The sequence below is a fragment of the Fringilla coelebs genome (assembly GCF_963513975.1).
Source record: "Fringilla coelebs genome assembly, chromosome: 5".
Taxonomy (NCBI): domain Eukaryota; kingdom Metazoa; phylum Chordata; class Aves; order Passeriformes; family Fringillidae; genus Fringilla; species Fringilla coelebs.
Genome location: NC_140033.1, coordinates 14,534,562 through 14,552,917, shown reverse-complemented (window position 1 = coordinate 14,552,917; position 18,356 = coordinate 14,534,562). Strand labels below are relative to the sequence as shown.

Below are 18,356 nucleotides of genomic sequence, written 5' to 3'. Positions count from 1 at the left end.
GCTGGTATCTGTGAAGGGGATGCATGCTGCAGTGCTGACAATTCCCATCCTTTGTGTGTACTGAGGATACGCCTTGGGCCTAAGCAATGACAACCCTCAGACCTGTGATGACTTGAAAAATCACACACCAGTGCTATCTACCCTCCAGCCAGCATGGGACGAGTGATGCATTATAAATCCAGATCCTTTACCTGTGCAGAGATTAAAGCAGCAAGAAAGAACTTTCTTAATCCCTGCCTCAAGCAGTTTAAAACCTCCTTCTTGCTTGGGGTCCTACATAAATCAGAACAGAGGACTGGCTATATTCTGCAAATAAATCTTCCTTGATATTTACTTCTGGCATAAATTCTCTGTAGCAAATTCTGAATTCCCCATGAAATACGTTAATAAAATGTCAACCAGTTTATAATTTAGTAGCATCATAGTAATAATACTTTCTTCAGTTATATGTGTCTCTTTCAGGCGACATTTGACATATTGCTTGCACATAGAAAGAGAAATGAATATCTTAATATATAATTTAGTCTTTTTCCTAATACCAAAACCCACTAAGTATAAACCATCTGTACAATAATTAATCATGCATAAGTACAAACCAAATGCAGATTAAATCAGCCTGAAAAAAGTCTCTCACAAGTAATTTCCACATGCATTTGAGGAAAATAATTTCAAAAAATTAATTATAAGAATTATTTTCACTACAGTTAATAATTATAATAATGGCAGAGGACGCTTAGTACTGAGCATTGCAATAGGATTAAAGAACACACCTTTCTTTTTTTCCAAAAGAATAGGAACAACCAAAAGAAAAGGCAGTGATTCATTTATAAAACATATTTTGCTCATATAGAAAACCTTCTGTTTAAGGATGTGTGATGATCCTTGACAGACTATCATGAATTAAGCCTTACAAACAGTGAGAGGAGAACTGATAACAAATATGTCACCTCTAAAATTGTGTATCAAGGCAACCTGGCATTGTGAAAACTAGAATCACAGTGCCACATGTTTCAACAAAGACACCAGAAAACAGTGGCCAGTTCTGCACATGAGCTGTTGAACTCTATTTCAGAGCTGCTCTCTCACTGTGTTGCCCATGACTGTGCTGTACCCCACATGTCAGTGTTGTCCTGTGCTTGCTGCTGGGGACAGTTACAGGCAAAACTTGTGCTGAAATGCAAAGCCATAACTCAAGTTGCCGTGTTGTCTTCAGCTTTAAATTCAGAAAAACCTAGTGCCCACACTGATGATCCAGAGTTTGAATTATTTCAGATTTGGCTCAGTATGTCCACACAAGTGCAATCACAGCTGTCTGGCAGGCCAGTTTACAGTCACCTCGGAACCCTGAACAGCCCTCCAGACCACTCACACTCCTGCTGGGAGGAGTTATCCTTTTTAGCCCACGGTCAGATAATCCAGAGCCACTAGACTTCTGATGTTAACTAGTTATAAAGACTTTGATATTTGATTTCAAACCAGACCAACGGAACAGATGTTTAATTAATCAACAGACAAGGTGTTGTTTGCCAGCACTTTAAGAATCCCAGCCTTCTGTTTTCAGTTGCATGAACTTTTTCTGCCATGAACTTAACCTGTCACAATTGTCTTTCAGTGAATATATTTACTGATGCCAGAAGCAGAAGGAGTTCACAAATCAAGCTTTTGACAGGTTGCAGGCTGGGTCTCATTCTCACCTACACCTTGGTGCCTCGGGGGACGTGCTGTTTCTCCAGCTGAAGTGCACAGGTATGCCTTTGCTTGCTTCCCTCACTCAGCTCTGTTCATTCCCAGCTGCGACACTTGGCTGCCTGGAACCCAGGTAAGACCTCTTCAGTATTTAATTTTCCAGTTAAGCATGGAACCAAAATTTGTTGGGCTTTTTCTAGTCCTTGTTTGTCCATTAAAGGGAGTGAGGTTTAGAGAGTTTGTGTTACATCTCACAGTGTTAAGGTAGGGATTGGATGTGTTACTGCCAAGATTGCTCACCAGGGGCACCTGTATTTCACTACAGTGCTGTTGCAGTGGTTGCAGCTTAAATCATCTCTCAGTCTGTCCCTTATTCTGACAGAGTATAAAATTTGAAGTCCAACACAGGGGGAAAATATTTGCTCAGTTTTGCCTCGGACAGTGGATCTGTGGCCAGGTCTCTCTGTAGCCAGGAACAGCTGCATGGATGGTCACCAGCAGCATCTCCCTGTCACATGCCAGGCTCTCTGTGGTTGTGGTAGGTGAGAGTAGCTACAGCAGGTGAAAGCCTGGTGACCCTTGCTAGCTTTCCCTGCCTCTGGTTGCTGTAGTACTCATCTAGGTACAGCTGTTGTGTCATGTGCTGTGTAGAGCTGGGTGCACCAAGCCCACATGGAGCCTGTAACACCTGAAGTGCTTTTGTTTATGTTCCCACTACTCTGGGGGTGTATTTCATTTAAGCTCACTCCGTACAGTGAAGGCTGTGTGAAGGTGAGGAACAAGAACACAGCTGGGAAGTGGTGCTTGGGCCATGCTCATATAGGGATGCCCCAGCAGCTGGAACTGTTTCAGGGTGCACCAGCCTCACTGGTTCCTACAGGTGGAGAAAGGTAGAAGATGCAAAGACGGGGTCAGGTTTGGTTTGGGAGTTCTACTTGGTGGCAGGATACTGGATTGTCTTTTATACCCATGGCTGCCTTTTGTTTTTCCAATAGTTTTGTGTTGGCAAGTCTCACTTTCTTCCAGGTGAATAGGAAGAGGAAGGATGTCATAATGCCACAATCAACCTCTCTTGGACTCATGATGAGTTTCCCCTGTACAATTTTTTTGCATTGATGCTGACATTACCTGATTTTCTTCACTACCCCTTAAGATGCACTTATATCAGGTTTCATAGCACCTGATATCAGGCACTTCTCAGTGACATCTTCATTAGGATCTCTGACTATATTTTAAATTAATGAAAACAACTAGAACCTCCAGAGAAAGAGCTAGATCTCTGCAAACAGCCCTGCTGAATCCAATTAGATTTTTTTTTTTAATTTGAATACCATAGTATTTTAGCTGATAGCATTCTGGTTATATTTTATACCAACTGTATATGTTTTCAAGGTCTTCTCTGGAAGCCTTTGTAAAGTGCTTCTCTGCTTTCATTCTAGTTTCAGTACTGAAGTTTCCATCATGAGGTTTTTTTTCCCTACAACTAAATCAAAGCCAGGGTTTCCTTTTAGTCTTCATATTTTTATTATGTCTCTTTCACTTCACTAAAGGCTGGTTCTGGGTACACCTGTGTGCCCTGGTGAGCGAGAGAACCAAGTGATGGACCAGTTTTTCTCTTGCAGCAGTACCAGTCAGAATTTGATGGGGAGGCATGAGGCTGGGGCTGGCCATCCTGTTACACCTCAGTAAGTACAGATGCTACAGTGACTCAGGCCAATTTTGGAATATTATCATGTGATTTACACACCTTTCCAAGATTTTGTGAAAGCACTTCTTTTAAGAAAATGCTATTGAGAAACACGTGACAGTGAATCCTTATTCCTCACCCTCCTGCCAGTGAGGGACCTATGAGATATGATATCTTCAGGAACAAAGAAAACATACATGTTGTAATTGAGTCTAATTCAGGTCCTGAAAGGGGCAATCAGCATCTGCTAATGAATAATCAGCATGGATTTGTATAACTAAAAAGAGCAGGCTAACTAAACATAGGCACTGCTTTACATCTGAAGAGTCGTGTCACTCTTCATCTGAATTATAGCCTGAGCCATAGACTGAAATTTGGCTACAAAATGCTGTATTTTTACTGTTGTAGTTGTGTTTCTAGTGTTTTGTGGGATCTTCAAGTATCAGTTGTAGGGGTTTTTTAACTGCACCTTTTCTAACAAGTTGAGCCAAGTAAAGCTGAATGGATATAGCCTCCAAGGTACCCATTCCTTTGCAGAGTTTCAGGACAGAACTTGTTTAGAAGGAAAAGCCCTGTAAGGGAAGTCTTAGTATAATAGGGAAGATACTGAAAGTTGTTTCAGGCAAAACAAAGAAGAAGTCCTGCAATTATTCAGAGAATTCAGAATTACTCTCTTAATTTATTAATGACCCCTTCATGGGTTCTGACAGGGCTCTGACGCTGGACTAGGGATTCATTGGAAATTAAAAGAAAATCTGGGGGACCCCGATATCAGTCCTAATCTCAATCCTGGTCTCATTTCCACCATTATAACTTGGAACACTTATTTCGACAGAAATAAGTGGAATTAATTAAAATCTGTCTCTATTCACAGAGTCAATTGAAATGATATTTTGTAGAATTGCTGGCAATGGGTATGTCAGGGTAGGAAGCAGAATGAATTATTACTCATGACACATAACTTTTCAGTAAAAATGCCAATGTGCTGAAAATTTAAATTTTAGCATAGATTTGCAATATGCTAGCTATATTTTTTATTATTATTTTGCAGCTGGTGTGCTCATTACTGAAGTTCTTTAAAAAATGTGTAACTAAGGACAAAAAAGGGTGCAGGCAAAGGATAATTGAGTTTTCTGCTTGTGTTGGGATTTAACTGATTTGTCTGGAGAATACTGCTGGTTACATGAAGCAATTTAATCTTTCTTTGATCTTCTGTTATGCTCAGTGCTGATAGGACCCCAGCATGCACAGCATGACTGTGATGCTGGGTCCTGCCACCCAGCCCTTGGGGACCTTCTCCAGGGCCGCAGCAGGCAACTGACAGCCTCGTCAACCTGCGGGATGAGCAGCCCTCAGAAGTACTGCATTGTAGGCTACCTAGAGGTGGGTTTGCTCTTTCTTTTTTAATAAACTGAACTCCTCTTACTAACTGTCGCTGTCGAGGCGGTCACGACACAAAGCAGAGACTACAAGCAGTCTCAGTTGGCAACTCTTTATTCTTGAACATGGCTGATCTTTTATACACTTTCCAGTTGTTTATGCTTATTCTACTTGAACTATTGGTCACAACAAATCAACATAATTCTATTGGTGTAACTTACGGTGACTTAACTAACTTTCTAAAAATACTTTGTCTAGCTGCAAAGGTCTTATCTTTCTTCAGTTCTTCACTTCTCTCAGTCTCCTTAGTCACAGCCTTGGAGAGAGCTCTTTATCAGCTTTTTCTTGCTTCTTCTCGCTCCTTTAGCTGACAGGCCTGCTGTCAGCCCCTGCCACAACTAACCATATTCTCATTCTTCCTACTAACCTTATTCTCATCTGTATGAATTTGCCCAGACTGGGAAGTTCCTGTGGGAGTTACCTGAATAATTATCAGACAGTGTGACACTAAGTCTGGTGGAAGGCTGTGCCTCACTGCAGCACATATGGATGGTTTGGCAGCAAACAGCCTCCACAGTGATGTGTATCTTCTCAAGGGGGAGACAGATCCCTGAGATGCACAGGGATTGAGCACAGGAATTTCTGAAGGAGCTTTGCTCTGCAAGTCCTCTTCCCACTCAGGGCCCAGAGGTGAAGCCCATGGTCTGTGTGTGTGAGTGCAGGGGTCCCACAGGCTGCAGGGCCTTCTTCAGAGGACATGTCCACATGGTGTTGAGACCAGAGGCAGCCTGTTAAGAGATTCACAGTGTACACTCCTCTCTCTTTTGATCTGAAATGAGGCCAGTGTTACTGAAAGAAGAAAGCTGCCTCTGAAAAGGGAAGACCTAATGCTGTGGCCCAGGCTTTGGCCATATGGGTGGGTTAGCAGGTCCAAAATGTGGCTGACCAAAGGGATGCCTCTCACTCTCTGGCTGCAGTGAGGAGGGGAAGGTGACATCCCAATGAGGATTCCTCTGTTGTACATCCTGGAGGACTTGGCCCCACTGAGCTAATGAATTGTCACAAATAGAAATATTGTCACTAAAAAACAGCCTAGGCTGAAGAGGAAGTTGAGATACAGCTTAATTTATAGGCAATTGAAAATAATGACAGTTTATGACCTTCTAGCTTAATGTTGTGACACATTTGCAGAGTAAAGAATGGACATGGAACGAAGCACTGCTCCAAGTTGCACATTGTATCCACAGTTTCCTGCAAAATGTACATATCTATTTCCTTTGCTAAAATAGCCTGAATCCTCTTTCTGGTCCTAAAGCTGGATGATTGCCTTTTATTCTTGCTTTTTAGGAGGAGATCAAAAAGCAATAAAAAATTAACATTTTCACTTGTCTGTACTTATCCTTTGAATTATGTAAATACAGACTCATGAAAAGGAGCAGTTGTTCTGCAATAATCCCTGTGATTTAATGCTGCTTCAATGTATCTTGACCCCTGGTGGCTGACTCCTGAAGAAGGTGAAAACTACAAACTGCTGCTTTGCAGAGCTGGAGAGAGAGACCCTTTGTCAATGTGTTCTGTTCCATCAGCATGCCTTAAATGTGTTGTCACCTACAGTGCATCAGAGTGCCATTTCACTTCCAATTTGCTTTCTCACCAGCCCATTTTGATTTCTTTGCTGGAGGCAGACCAGGAAGTTTTGCATCTTACATCTTGTAAAGCAAAGTTCTTCCTCTCCTCTCCTGATGACCTGTGCCAGATTTCTTAAGAGCAAACCTTACTCATGAAAATGGGTATTAGTCAATGTGGCAAGCTACCAAGAGCCAGAATTTAGCTGGGATTCAGATGGGAAAAAAAAAAATTCAACTGCTTTGTGTTTGGAAAGAAGCACTACATGTAATTCTTAGTCTTTAATATGTCTTACTGTTTTTAAAATGTAGGTTAAGTGGGTTTTAGCTCAATGATTGGATTTACTACTTACATATGTTTTGAAAGGAAAAGACAGGACACTCAGTGTTGAGGAGAGTATAAAGCTGCACAATTCAGAGGCAAATGGGATCTGCCAGACATGGACACGCACATGCTTGTCATTTGGAGCAGATTTTTATGGAGCAACCTTAAATATAAGTTGCCCCAGTGTCATATTGTTTGTCTGTAAAAACCAGAGTATGAGTGTGCATGGTCCTTCCAACTGCTTCAACAACCTGAGCTCTCCTTACCAGAGCTTTGTGAAATGAGATGCCAGAGTGTTTTTTTTTTTTTAATTTTCTTGCTCATCTTCTAAAATGTGCATACATACATTTGTCAAGTGTAGTATAGAATGACTGAATATAATACATAATTACAATGGTTAAAATGCATTAATTATACCTGTAAACCAATATATCTTCACTTATTTAAATGCAAATAATTCCCAGGTGATTTCATAATGCAAAGATGTTAAAACCATTCTCAATTCTTTGTGGATCCTGAGTGTGCCACCTATCTCCTTCTGGGTCATTTCCAGCCTCCCAGCCGTGGGCACTGAACTCATGCCTCCTCCTTCAGTTCCCTCTGGGATCTGTGTCATCCCCTCTTCCTCCTGCCTCTGTCCCACCAGCCAGGCACACAGCTGAGGCATCACCTTCTGCTGTGGCTTATACCTGCATCCTCACACTACGCTCTGCCCAAATCTCCTGGAGTCAGTCTGTGCAGTGCATCCACCCCTGCCCACCCTGCTGAGCTCTTCCCCAGGACCCCGCTGGCTGTGATGGCTGCTCAGGCTCTCCACATGGCCCAGCAGAGGCCATCTCCCAGCCCAGCATGTTGACCTTGTCACCTCTTCTTGCTCTCCCACTCAATCCCCATCTTATCACCTTAAACAGCAAAACTCCTTGCCCTCACTATCAAAGCCTCTCATTCGCTACTGAGATATCAGTTAATCATTACTACCTTCATCTTCTGCTTGTAGCATTTTCAAATAAGACCCTTGGATCCTATTGATATCCTGATTTTCCTCCTTTGCATTGGTTTAAACTTTCCCAGTTCCCCCACACTTTAGAAGACGCTGACAGCAGTCAGGGTGGTGGTGTCATCCCAAACCTACTACTTACCCGGTACCTGGCCTTACTGACACTCCTTCTCCACAACTGGAAAGTGCAATTTTTGTAAAGTACCTGGGGGAGACCATGACCAACCCTTACTATGTGCATGCTTCATGCATAGGTTGGTTCTCTTGTATATGAAAAGCCTGAGTGATTAAAAGCACAGGCATCCAAAACAACAAGGCAGGTTCTAGCCTTGCAATGACATAAATATATGTAGATCCACTTAATTTTTAGTGAAGAATCCAAATTAAGCTTTTATTCTGCTCATTTTGTTTTCTAGGCTGAAGAGAAGTGCTTTCTCTGTGATTCCAGATACCCATATAATCCCTATACCCAGCACAACAGTCACATGGTCGAAAATGTTATCACAACGTTTGAGCCCGAAAGGAAGAAGAAGTGGTGGCAGTCAGAAAATGGTAAGTTCCTTAGAGAAAATATTACTGCAAAATGTTACCGTGGGATTTCTTTACATATTTGGCTTTCACAATGTTGCCTTCATGAAGAGATGAAAAAAACCCTGCATATCCTCTTTGATTAGGTAATACTGAGTGATTTAAACCCATTTGTGTGTAGCAAGATAAGATTTCGGTAAGTCTGTGTTTCTATGGGCAGGTTTTAAACTCCACACCTCCAAGAGCTGACCAGAGGATGTGTGGCAATTCTGGGTTATACATGAAAGCCATATGTTTTCCACAGGGCGTCTTCCCTGACAGAGAATTTTCATTTGGGGAAAAATATACATTTTCCTACAAATGTAATGTCAAGACAGTCTGTAAAACACAAATACCCATTTAAAAAATTATTTTAAAGAACTAATAGTTGAGGAAAAAACTAAATAAAGCCTGGCTGTTGGCTCCATTATTCTGATATTCCCAAGTTCCTTTTCCACAGGGCTGTTCTTGATCCATTCATCCCCCAGCTTGTATTGATTCTGGGGATTGTCCTAACCCCAGTGTAGCACCTTGAACTTGGCCTTGACAAATCTCATCAGACTGCCATGGCCCCACATCTTGAGCTTTTCCAGGTCCGTCTGGATGGTCACTGATCCTTCACATGTCTCAGCAGCACCACTAGGCTTGGTGTCCTCTGCAACTTGCTGAGGATGTGTGCAATCCCTGAATTGATGAAGATAGCTGTAAGTATCCTTACAGCTTCTCTGGGAAGACATGCTAGGAGGAATAACATTTACTCTGTCTTATTTGACATACAGTGATTATGTGAAAAGCATTTGACTGGTTGGAAATTAAGTCATAGAAAAATAAGATAATATGTTACCTCTATTTTGAGTATCCAACTGAAAATCCATGAGCCTTGTTTTTTCATGGAGTTTAGCAAGGATCTGTCACCAGCTTTGGACACCACTGCCAATAAAGCTGTGGGCCAGCTGTGAGAGGAGCTTTCCTTGTTCTCTCTATCTTTCTTCTGGGATGAGATCTTATGCACAGCCTGGTCAGGAGGAGTCCTGAGATGGTGCATGCAGATGTGAACAACGGGGTATCAGATGAGCTCCTGGCACTCTCTACAGGGAATGTGTGACTTCTGGAGTTTTTTTTCCATATTCGTTGCAGTTTTGGAAGATGCCTGGTGCAGTAGTTCTGCTCATGACAAATCTCAGATCTGGAAGTATAGAAGGGATTTAACAGTTCTGTTCAGCATGAAGAAAACACCTCATTTTATTAGTTCTCTTTTCCTTTCTTAGCAGTAAGTGAATTATTTGAATGGATTTAAAAAAATAAGCCTAACTGGATGTAGAAACACACAAACCCAGCACCCTGCCATGACCATCATTTACAGTCTGAATTATGTGAGCAGGACCTTCAGCCATCTCCTGCAGTCTGTGACATGCAGCATTGCTGATGACAGTGCCAGGAAGGCAGCACATTGTATTGCCCCAGAGAGAGAGGTCCAGCTGCTCGGGTTTGTGCACAGAGGATGCCCTAAAGGGTCTAGCTGCTCTGCTGGAAACAGCATATTTAAATGCCCCATGGGAAAACTGTCTCAGCAACCCCTTCAATGTACACATTGTGCACTTCATTTTCATTCTCTTTTCAGGCGTTGACCATGTCAGCATTAGACTGGACCTAGAAACTTTATTCCAATTCAGCCATCTTATCCTGACCTTTAAGGTACATCTTTTACCAGAGCTTTTATGTAATATTATACACTAATTAACCACAGGAATAAATTGCTTAGAGAGGCATTGAAGGCTCCATCTTTAGAGGTTTGTAAGAACAGGTTAGATAAACACCTGTCAAGTATTGTTAAATTATAGTTGATCCTGCCTTCGGGGAGGAGGATAGACTGAGCAGCTTCCTATTTGTGTGCCTTCTGAACCTATTTTCTATAAATCCAAAAATTAAAACTGAAAAAATACTTTGCAAAATTATACTCTAAAAATGTAGGACATATCTGAACTGCAGTTGCTCTTTCAATTTAGTTCAGTTCATGCATATCAATTCTGATCCAGATGATTATAATTTATTTTCCTAAATTCCTAATTGTTATGGTAAACTTCCTTACTTAGAAAGTAATCACATATCTATATGAAATGTTACCTTTCCCTTTTGCTAGAGAGAGGTTCTAATGAGCTTTTTCAGAGACCCCTGTAAGGATCACAGTACCTGTAATGAGCCTATAAACTCTCAAATACAAAATTTTAGCATCCTCCAAAGAGGAATATCAATGTAACAACCCCTGAGGTGTCTTATTAATGCTGGCTTAGGGAATTCTTGAATTGTTTCTTGCAGACATTTCGGCCTGCAGCAATGCTGGTTGAGCGCTCTACCGATTTTGGTCAGACCTGGAAAGTGTTTAGATATTTTGCACATGATTGTGCAGCTTCTTTCCCCAACATCTCTTCTGGTCCAGCAAAAAGTGTTGGAGATGTTGTTTGTGATTCAAGATATTCAGACATCGAGCCCTCCACTGAAGGCGAGGTACTGTCAAGTGTCTGTTTGTATGAGTTCAAATCATTTGTAGAACTGAAGGTCTCTTGTCTGTGTCTGCTAAAAGCAGAGGCCTGTCCTTTGATCCCTTTGGTGGCTGCTCATCCCATCTCTAGAGCTTTATTGATTTGTTTTGCAGGTTGTTTTAAAAGCTTTGGATCCCAGCTTTGAAATAGAAAATCCATATGTGCCATATATCCAAGGTATGGATGCTACATGTTTTGTCCAGAGACACTTTGCTGGTATTTTTTGTTTTGTACACTGAAAGGGTCAACATCTCAGTTGGTGTAAGTCAATGATGTTGAAAATTAGCTACCTAAAGATCTTAGGGACACATTGTATTAATAAATGAAATGGCCCAGTCTTGTTATCTAGTCCTGGGGACAAACAGCAAAGCTCTGCAGAGCACATCCATGAAGCTAAACTTCTTTCCCTCTGGACTTAGGCCCAATCCATACTGCTTTTTGAGAGCAGTCCCAGAGGTACACATGAACCCATGAAGACAGTGGCTGGGAAAATGCAGAGCAATACCAAGTAGGATGCCAACACTTATGCAGCAGTGTGCCAGGAGTGGGTCCCTGCACTGCACTGCCACTGTAGGCATTACTGATCTTGGCCAATCATTTTCATTATTTCTTCACTATAGGAAAATTCTTGGATGACTGATTCAAGCTGAAGATTTCATACTGTTCATTTTAGACTGAACTCAGGCTCCTGATCTCTCTTCTTTCCTTCCAGACCTCATTACATTGACAAACCTAAGGATCAATTTTACTAAACTTCACACCCTTGGAGATGCTCTGCTTGGGAGGAGGCACAGCGATCCCCTTGAGAAGTACTACTATGCCATCTATGAGATGGTTGTAAGGGGCAGCTGCTTTTGCAATGGCCATGCCAGCCAGTGTGATTCCATGCAGAACCTACGGGGAGATGTTTTCCATCAGTCCGGGATGGTGCGTCCTTAATGCTGTCTCCAAAAAGGGGAGTCTCAATTGGTGTTTTGTGAGAAGGAAGAGATGGAGGGAGGGAGCTGAAGGAAGATCTCTGAAAATCTTTGCATTGGCCATTTGCAACCGCTAGTTGTTAAATGTTTCAATGCAGACTCTTCCTTTAAAACCCGGGGTTCGAATGCACAGAAGCTGTCTTTGTTGACACTACTGTGGTGTTTCAAAAGCAACTGGGACAAGACATGTTGATAATAGCAGCAAAATTCCAGAGCTGTAATGGTGCAAATGTAATACAGTAAGTAGCCTATGGCATGTGCAGACTTGAATGGCCACTTGTCGGGTGCATTCCACACTCCAGCTGGGCTTGGAGGCTCTGCAATGAGAGAGGAGGCATTGGCACAAAGAAAGAATAGTTGATAATGCAAAGCTAACCCATGAAAAATGGATTATTAAAAATTCCAGTAATGTAATTGCAAGTTTTTTCCCTCTGGGAAAAAGAGTTTTTTCTCCTGGAAAATATGTATCACAATATGAAGACATATAGGGAGAGAGAGAAATAATCTAAAATGTTGATGCCTCCTTTGATATCTCTATAAGTAATTTTTTTCTAAATGTTGCTCAGTGGCTTTAAAATGATTTGGTTCATGTTTGGAGGTATTCTCCATATCTTTTACTCAAATAATTGTAAATTATGTCAGCTGAGGGAGCCAAAGAGCTTCAAATTTTCCTGATCTTGCTGACATGCCTTAAGCAAATACCTCTCCTCTCCTCTCCTCTCCTCTCCTCTCCTCTCCTCTCCTCTCCTCTCCTCTCCTCTCCTCTCCTCTCCTCTCCTCTCCTCTCCTCTCCTCTCCTCTCCTCTCCTCTCCTCTCCTCTCCTCTCCTCTCCTCTCCTCTCCTCTCCTCTCCTCTCCTCTCCTCTCCTCTCCTCTCCTCTCCTCTCCTCTCCTCTCCTCTCCTCTCCTCTCCTCTCCTCTCCTCTCCTCTCCTCTCCTCTCCTCTCCTCTCCTCTCCTCTCCTCTCCTCTCCTCTCCTCTCCTCTCCTCTCCTCTCCTCTCCTCTCCTCTCCTCTCCTCTCCTCTCCTCTCCTCTCCTCTCCTCTCCTCTCCTCTCGTCACCTTATCTGCTCTCTGTTCTCACCACATTACAGGTCCATGGGAGATGTATCTGCCACCATAACACCGAAGGTTTCTCTTGTGAAAGATGTAAAGATTTCTACAATGATGCTCCTTGGAGGCCAGCTGAAGGGACGCAAGATAATGCTTGCAAACGTAACTCCAGCATGATATTTTCCTTTTTAATAGCCAGGAGTGGGTGTGGCACAATCCTAGTCCAATCCATAATGGGATGGCCAGGTTTCTGGGAGGGAGATTTTTCATGCCTCATCCAGGAAAACAGATTCCTGCATTCACAGGTGCAGTGTTATCCTACAAAAGGAAGAGCTGTTTCATGTTCTTATTCTTCATACAGGTAAAAAAAAAAAACAACAAAGAGGGGAAAAAGCAGCTAATGCAAAAAAGATAGTTCATTGGTTTGCATGGTGTTTTTCATATGAGTGAAAGAATTTAGACAAGGCTAAATTATTAATTTCCACAGTAATGAGTAATGCAGTATACACAAGGATAATATATTAGGATCTGTAACAAACATTCAGCTAGAGATTTCTTCAGCAGAGCAGTGTTCCCCACTGCACATCAGACACACTCACCTGCATTTCCAAGTTTAGGGTACAGTTCTGTCTGAATACTCCAATTTTTTTCCCCCAGCTGTAAGACACAAGGCCTGGGAATAATCTTGCTGGGCACTGAAATCATACAAGTAACCAGTAACCCTGTGTGAAGTGCAGATGGCAATGTGTCCAGAGCACAGCATTTCCATGGTGTGAAATAGCCCCCTGTTTGCTTTGGTTCCAGCTTGTCACTGCAACAGCCACTCCAGCAGGTGCCACTTTGACATGGCCGTGTACCGGGCCAGCGGTGGGGTCAGCGGCGGCGTTTGTGAGGACTGCCAGGACAACACCACCGGCCAGCACTGCCACAGGTGCAAACCTTCCTTCTACCAGGATCCGCTCAAAGCCATCTCGGATCCTCGGCCGTGCCTCCGTAAGCTTCCCTTTTCCACCTCTGTCCGAGTGACCCAAAGCAGGGCTGTTCTGTTAGCGCTCAGGAGCTCACAACCACAGAATGAGGGTATGCAGGTGCTTTTACTGAAGAGCTCTGGGTGTCAGGGTACAGACCCAAATCTGACTCTGATGTGGGTTCAGGATGAGCATGTTTTTATACCCTTATTGTTATATAACTACATATTGGTTATTAAACTTATATTGTTCTATTGTATGCATTGATTTTATTCAAGCATGGATTCTTGTAATTTCCATCAAATCCCCCAAACATAATTTCTCATGATTCTTGTTACAATTAAACAATAATTATATCCAATTACCAAACAATCATTGCATTTAACAATCATATAATTTATCATATAACAATCATATAATTTATCATAGTCAATAAATTATTATACAGGCGCAGTTTCACAGGATCCAGTATAGCCTAACATTTTCCAAGGGCCTACCAGGCCCAGCCTTTCTTTCCAACTCCCCTGAACGGCCCATGATTTTAGAAACATTTTGTCCCTATACTATCAGTTCTGGTTCCCTTTGCTCTGGGCCCTATGGCCATCCCCATGCTTAAATGTCCACATGGTTGTAAAAATGTTACCAAATCTGTAACAACCAAACTGCCCTACTAAGTAGCTGCATGACAGTATGCTCCAACCACCGTTGTGAAAAGAGCTGCATATTCCAACTCCTTGCTAAACAGAGCTTAGGAATCCAGCAAAGCTATCATTTTTCTTGAACAAGGTCAAGATAAATAGGAATAGCAGTAGTGATCTTGCTTCTGTGACCTTCAGCAATTACAGAAGAGGCTCCAAAATGATGGGAGGAGTAAATAACTTTTGCTAGATACCTGCCATATGCACGAAAAATAATCTTTCAGACATGAAAGCTCTTCTTCTGAAAGATGACCTAAATTCATTACTAATAGGATGGAGAAAACACTCTGAGTATTATTTAATTGTAGCAATTGCTTGGCATGAAAAGTCCTTAAGGAAGCAAGGACAGATCACCAGTAGCTCTGTAATTGCATTTTCTTGCTTACATCTACATTGCTTTTCTTGTGTGTCTCCCTGGCCCTGCCTGCAGCATGCAACTGTGACGCCGAGGGCACCTTGCCCGGGGGCGTGTGCGAGAGCCGCACGGACCCCGCGCTGGGCACGGTGGCGGGGCGCTGCCCCTGCAAGGAGAACGTGGAGGGCGCTCGCTGCGACAAGTGCAAGGCGAACTACTACGGGCTGAGCAGCAGCGACCCCCTGGGCTGCCGGCGTACGTAAAACACTAGTCTCCTTTCCAAAGCGTTTCTAAGGCATGGAGGTAGTTGAATGCGCAGATCCGCACACTAGTGCTCTTGTGACTTGAGTCACAAAATAGCCAGTTGCCTACTGTAATTGAACATCTACAAAATTCAAGTTTTCTGGTGCAGCATCCAAGGCTGAAACAGTGCAAAATCACTTTCAGAATGCATAGTATAATATAACAGATCAGGCTATTGTTAATAGAAAACTTATTAAATATGCAACTTAATTGAAAAGGGATATTGAGATGACAGGAGCTGCTGCCTTGCCAAAAGAACTTCCAGACAACCATTCCTCTGAGAAAGGCTTGGTGAAAGCACGACCCACCCTGCCCAGGTGCTCTGTGGGTTTGTGAGCACATTGTGCCCACACCAGGTGCTCAGCCACACACAAGGACTGCAGTGCAGATCAGCACACAGCCCTTGGCAAACTGCGGCTGAGGCCTCCTGCCAGTGCCTCTTCTCTCCCCAGAGAGGGACCCACCGAGGAGGAAATTGTCCATTTCTAAGGCGGTCTGAGGGCTGGAGGGTACAGGGGCACATTTATCTGCAGAGTGTCTGTGTGGATGATGGAGTCTGCCTGTCATGCTGATGCCACATCTAATGTAAATGCCAGTCCTGGGCTGTCACTGGGCCCTGCAGAGGTAACTGCACTTTTCTGTCTCTGCAGCCTGCAACTGCAATCCCTTGGGCACTTTGCCCTTCTCCGTCTGTGATCCTGCCACGGGAGAGTGCCTCTGCCAGAGGTTCACCACAGGGCAGCGCTGTGAAAGATGCCTTGTATGTACTCAGTTTTTGGGTTCGCTTCTGCATGTGGTTGTGGAAGTCTCCTCACCCATCTCACACCTTTTCATTGCCACAAAAGTAAACAATTAGTCAAAATTCAAAATAATTTTATAGCTGTATGCTCCCAATTTGCTTTGACACATCTGTTTTTCTTTCACTGCCCCCAAATATTTGTGCAATTAAATTGCAGGGGGAGGAGCACTCCCAGGAAGGAAAGGAAATGCAAAACTATGTCCTTGATCCATTTTAGCTGTTTACAGAGCAATTTGCTTGTACAAGTGGGTAAATATCTGGCCCTTGCAGTGGCTGAGCACCCCTGCTATCCGGTAAGAGGAGCAATCTCCCATGGCCAAGTACAGTAGTGCTCCATTGTTCATCCAGCAGAACGAGTTTTGTTTTGCTTTGCATACTTAAACATTTGCCGTAAAAGAACCTTTCTTTTTATACCAGGCAGGATACTGGGGTCTTGGCAACAGCTTGTACGGCTGTTCTCCATGTGACTGTGATATTGGTGGATCCCAGAATAACTTGTAAGTTCTTCAAGTTCTTTCTTGGCTTTAATTTTTATAAACTCTTAGGCTACATTTTCTGGTTAGGTTAATACAGTCACAGTATGGATAGGAAAATAGAATGTAGATGGAATTTCATCATATACAAACAGTGTAAAGTTGGGTGGAGCTCATGGAAATTTATTTGTGGTAAGGGGATTTACATATTTCCTTTGAAGTCAACCTTAAATCTGGTTGAGCCTAGATGTGTTTAATATGAAATATAAAACATATGCCTTCAGAGAACCAGAGGCCCTAATATTATTAGAAATTATAAGTCAGAGGTGAGATTTTTAACTTAGCCTCCTACCTTAAATGCTAGAATTTTTTTTTCTGGGTCCTATTTAAAATGCATAATTTTAGAAGCAAGGTTGGTGTCATTTGGGCTCCTTCAAAAGTCTGTTGGGCAGGGGTCTTCACTACTGTTGTTAGGCATCAGACAGAGGAGTACACAGTCCCATGCTGTAGAGCAGCTCCTTGTGGGCAGGTAAATCACCTGGTGTGTTAAATATACATGTAAGCATATAAAAAATTCAATATCACATCAAAGGTCCTTCTGATCTCATGTCTTGCCTCTATAATTATAGGTGACAGATTATTAAGAATAATGATATAGTGATTCTTATAGAAAAAGATACAAGAAATGATACAGGAATAGACAATAACAGATGCTCAGGAAACAAAAGCATCAGTGCTTTAGGTATGGAACAGACAAAGACAAAGGAGGTTGTGAACTCTGAAATCATGGAAAAGTAGCATTGAATAAATCCAGCACCAGAAACAGAGGAGGTGGGTGATAGGAGGAAGTTTAGTAATGGAGGTAATCCAGCAATGGGAGAAATTAAGCAACAGTGGAATGAGGGTGGATGTGAGCTGCCCTCATGCTGTGAGGACCCAGCTGTGCCACTGCGATGTCCTCCCTTTCCCAACTCCTCCTGTAGGTGCTCGCTGAAGGACGGTCAGTGCGAGTGTCTGCCCAACATTGTGAGCCGCCAGTGCAACGAGCCAGCTCCAGGATACTTCTTTCTACCCCTGGACTATTATATTTATGAAGCTGAGCATGCAAGGCCCCTTTCTGGCTCTGCACCCCTGGTAGGTATTTGGCTTTTTAGGTGTTGTACTGAGAGGGGATCATTGCAGCGGTGACACGGGAGCTGAGGCTGAGGGGGAGAGCCCTTGCTTGGGGAGCAGCTCTTTAGCAGGAAAATGCAAAACAAGCCCCATGGCCATTGTCAGTTTGTCTTTGTTTTTCATGGACATGACTATTCCATAACTGTGGCTGTTAAAAAGGCACAGGCAGTACACCGTGGTATGACCTGCAAAGTTGCCCTTACTTCTTCTTAACTGCAGGCTGGTCTAGCATGAATTAGAGAAATAAATTTAATTATTTAAATTAGAGGAAAGTATTTGAGTTGCCAATAGCTCTCTTGAAATGTTTTACTTCTGGAAGTCTCCAACAAGGGAAGAATCAAATTACTCTCTGCTCCATTGGATTAATTCCTGCTGCCTTATATAACAGCATTGATTGTAGCCTAATTTCCTCAAGAATTTGGAATCCATCTGTAATGTTTTTAGAAAAATTAATTTTTTTCTTCCCTTCAACTTGGGGGTAGTTGTTCCCCATGCTGAGTGCTAGCCTGGAATGCATCCCTTCCTCTGTCTATGCTTTTGCTAACATTTTTTCTCTGACATGTATAGAAACTATAGATAAGGAATAATAAAAAAATGTTTATTTGCATGTCACAACCACAAATATTTAGCTATAATCACAATCAGTAATTTTCCTACAGTCCAATAATTAAATGGAAAACAGATGTCTGGGACATAGCTTATGAGGGAAAAGTACAAGTTAATTTTAAAGGAGTGAGGGAAAAGGATTTC

At 42.5% G+C, this 18,356-nt stretch overlaps 1 protein-coding gene across 1 annotated transcript in view; it reads left to right on the top strand.

The window, feature by feature from the left end:
• Positions 1 to 3,337: 3,337 nt before the first annotated feature.
• Positions 3,338 to 18,356, top strand: part of LAMB4 (laminin subunit beta 4) — a gene marked incomplete at both ends in the record, with an annotated part of 40,994 nt that continues 25,975 nt past the window's right edge. The window contains 13 exons of the mRNA XM_084206861.1: positions 3,338 to 3,371; positions 4,599 to 4,756; positions 8,117 to 8,252; positions 9,889 to 9,962; positions 10,584 to 10,772; positions 10,921 to 10,984; positions 11,520 to 11,734; positions 12,879 to 12,999; positions 13,642 to 13,830; positions 14,934 to 15,113; positions 15,812 to 15,921; positions 16,378 to 16,457; positions 17,417 to 17,567. Coding sequence (XP_084062987.1) covers positions 3,338 to 3,371; positions 4,599 to 4,756; positions 8,117 to 8,252; positions 9,889 to 9,962; positions 10,584 to 10,772; positions 10,921 to 10,984; positions 11,520 to 11,734; positions 12,879 to 12,999; positions 13,642 to 13,830; positions 14,934 to 15,113; positions 15,812 to 15,921; positions 16,378 to 16,457; positions 17,417 to 17,567 — 1,701 coding nt within the window. The remainder of the gene's footprint in view (positions 3,372 to 4,598; positions 4,757 to 8,116; positions 8,253 to 9,888; positions 9,963 to 10,583; positions 10,773 to 10,920; positions 10,985 to 11,519; positions 11,735 to 12,878; positions 13,000 to 13,641; positions 13,831 to 14,933; positions 15,114 to 15,811; positions 15,922 to 16,377; positions 16,458 to 17,416; positions 17,568 to 18,356) is intronic.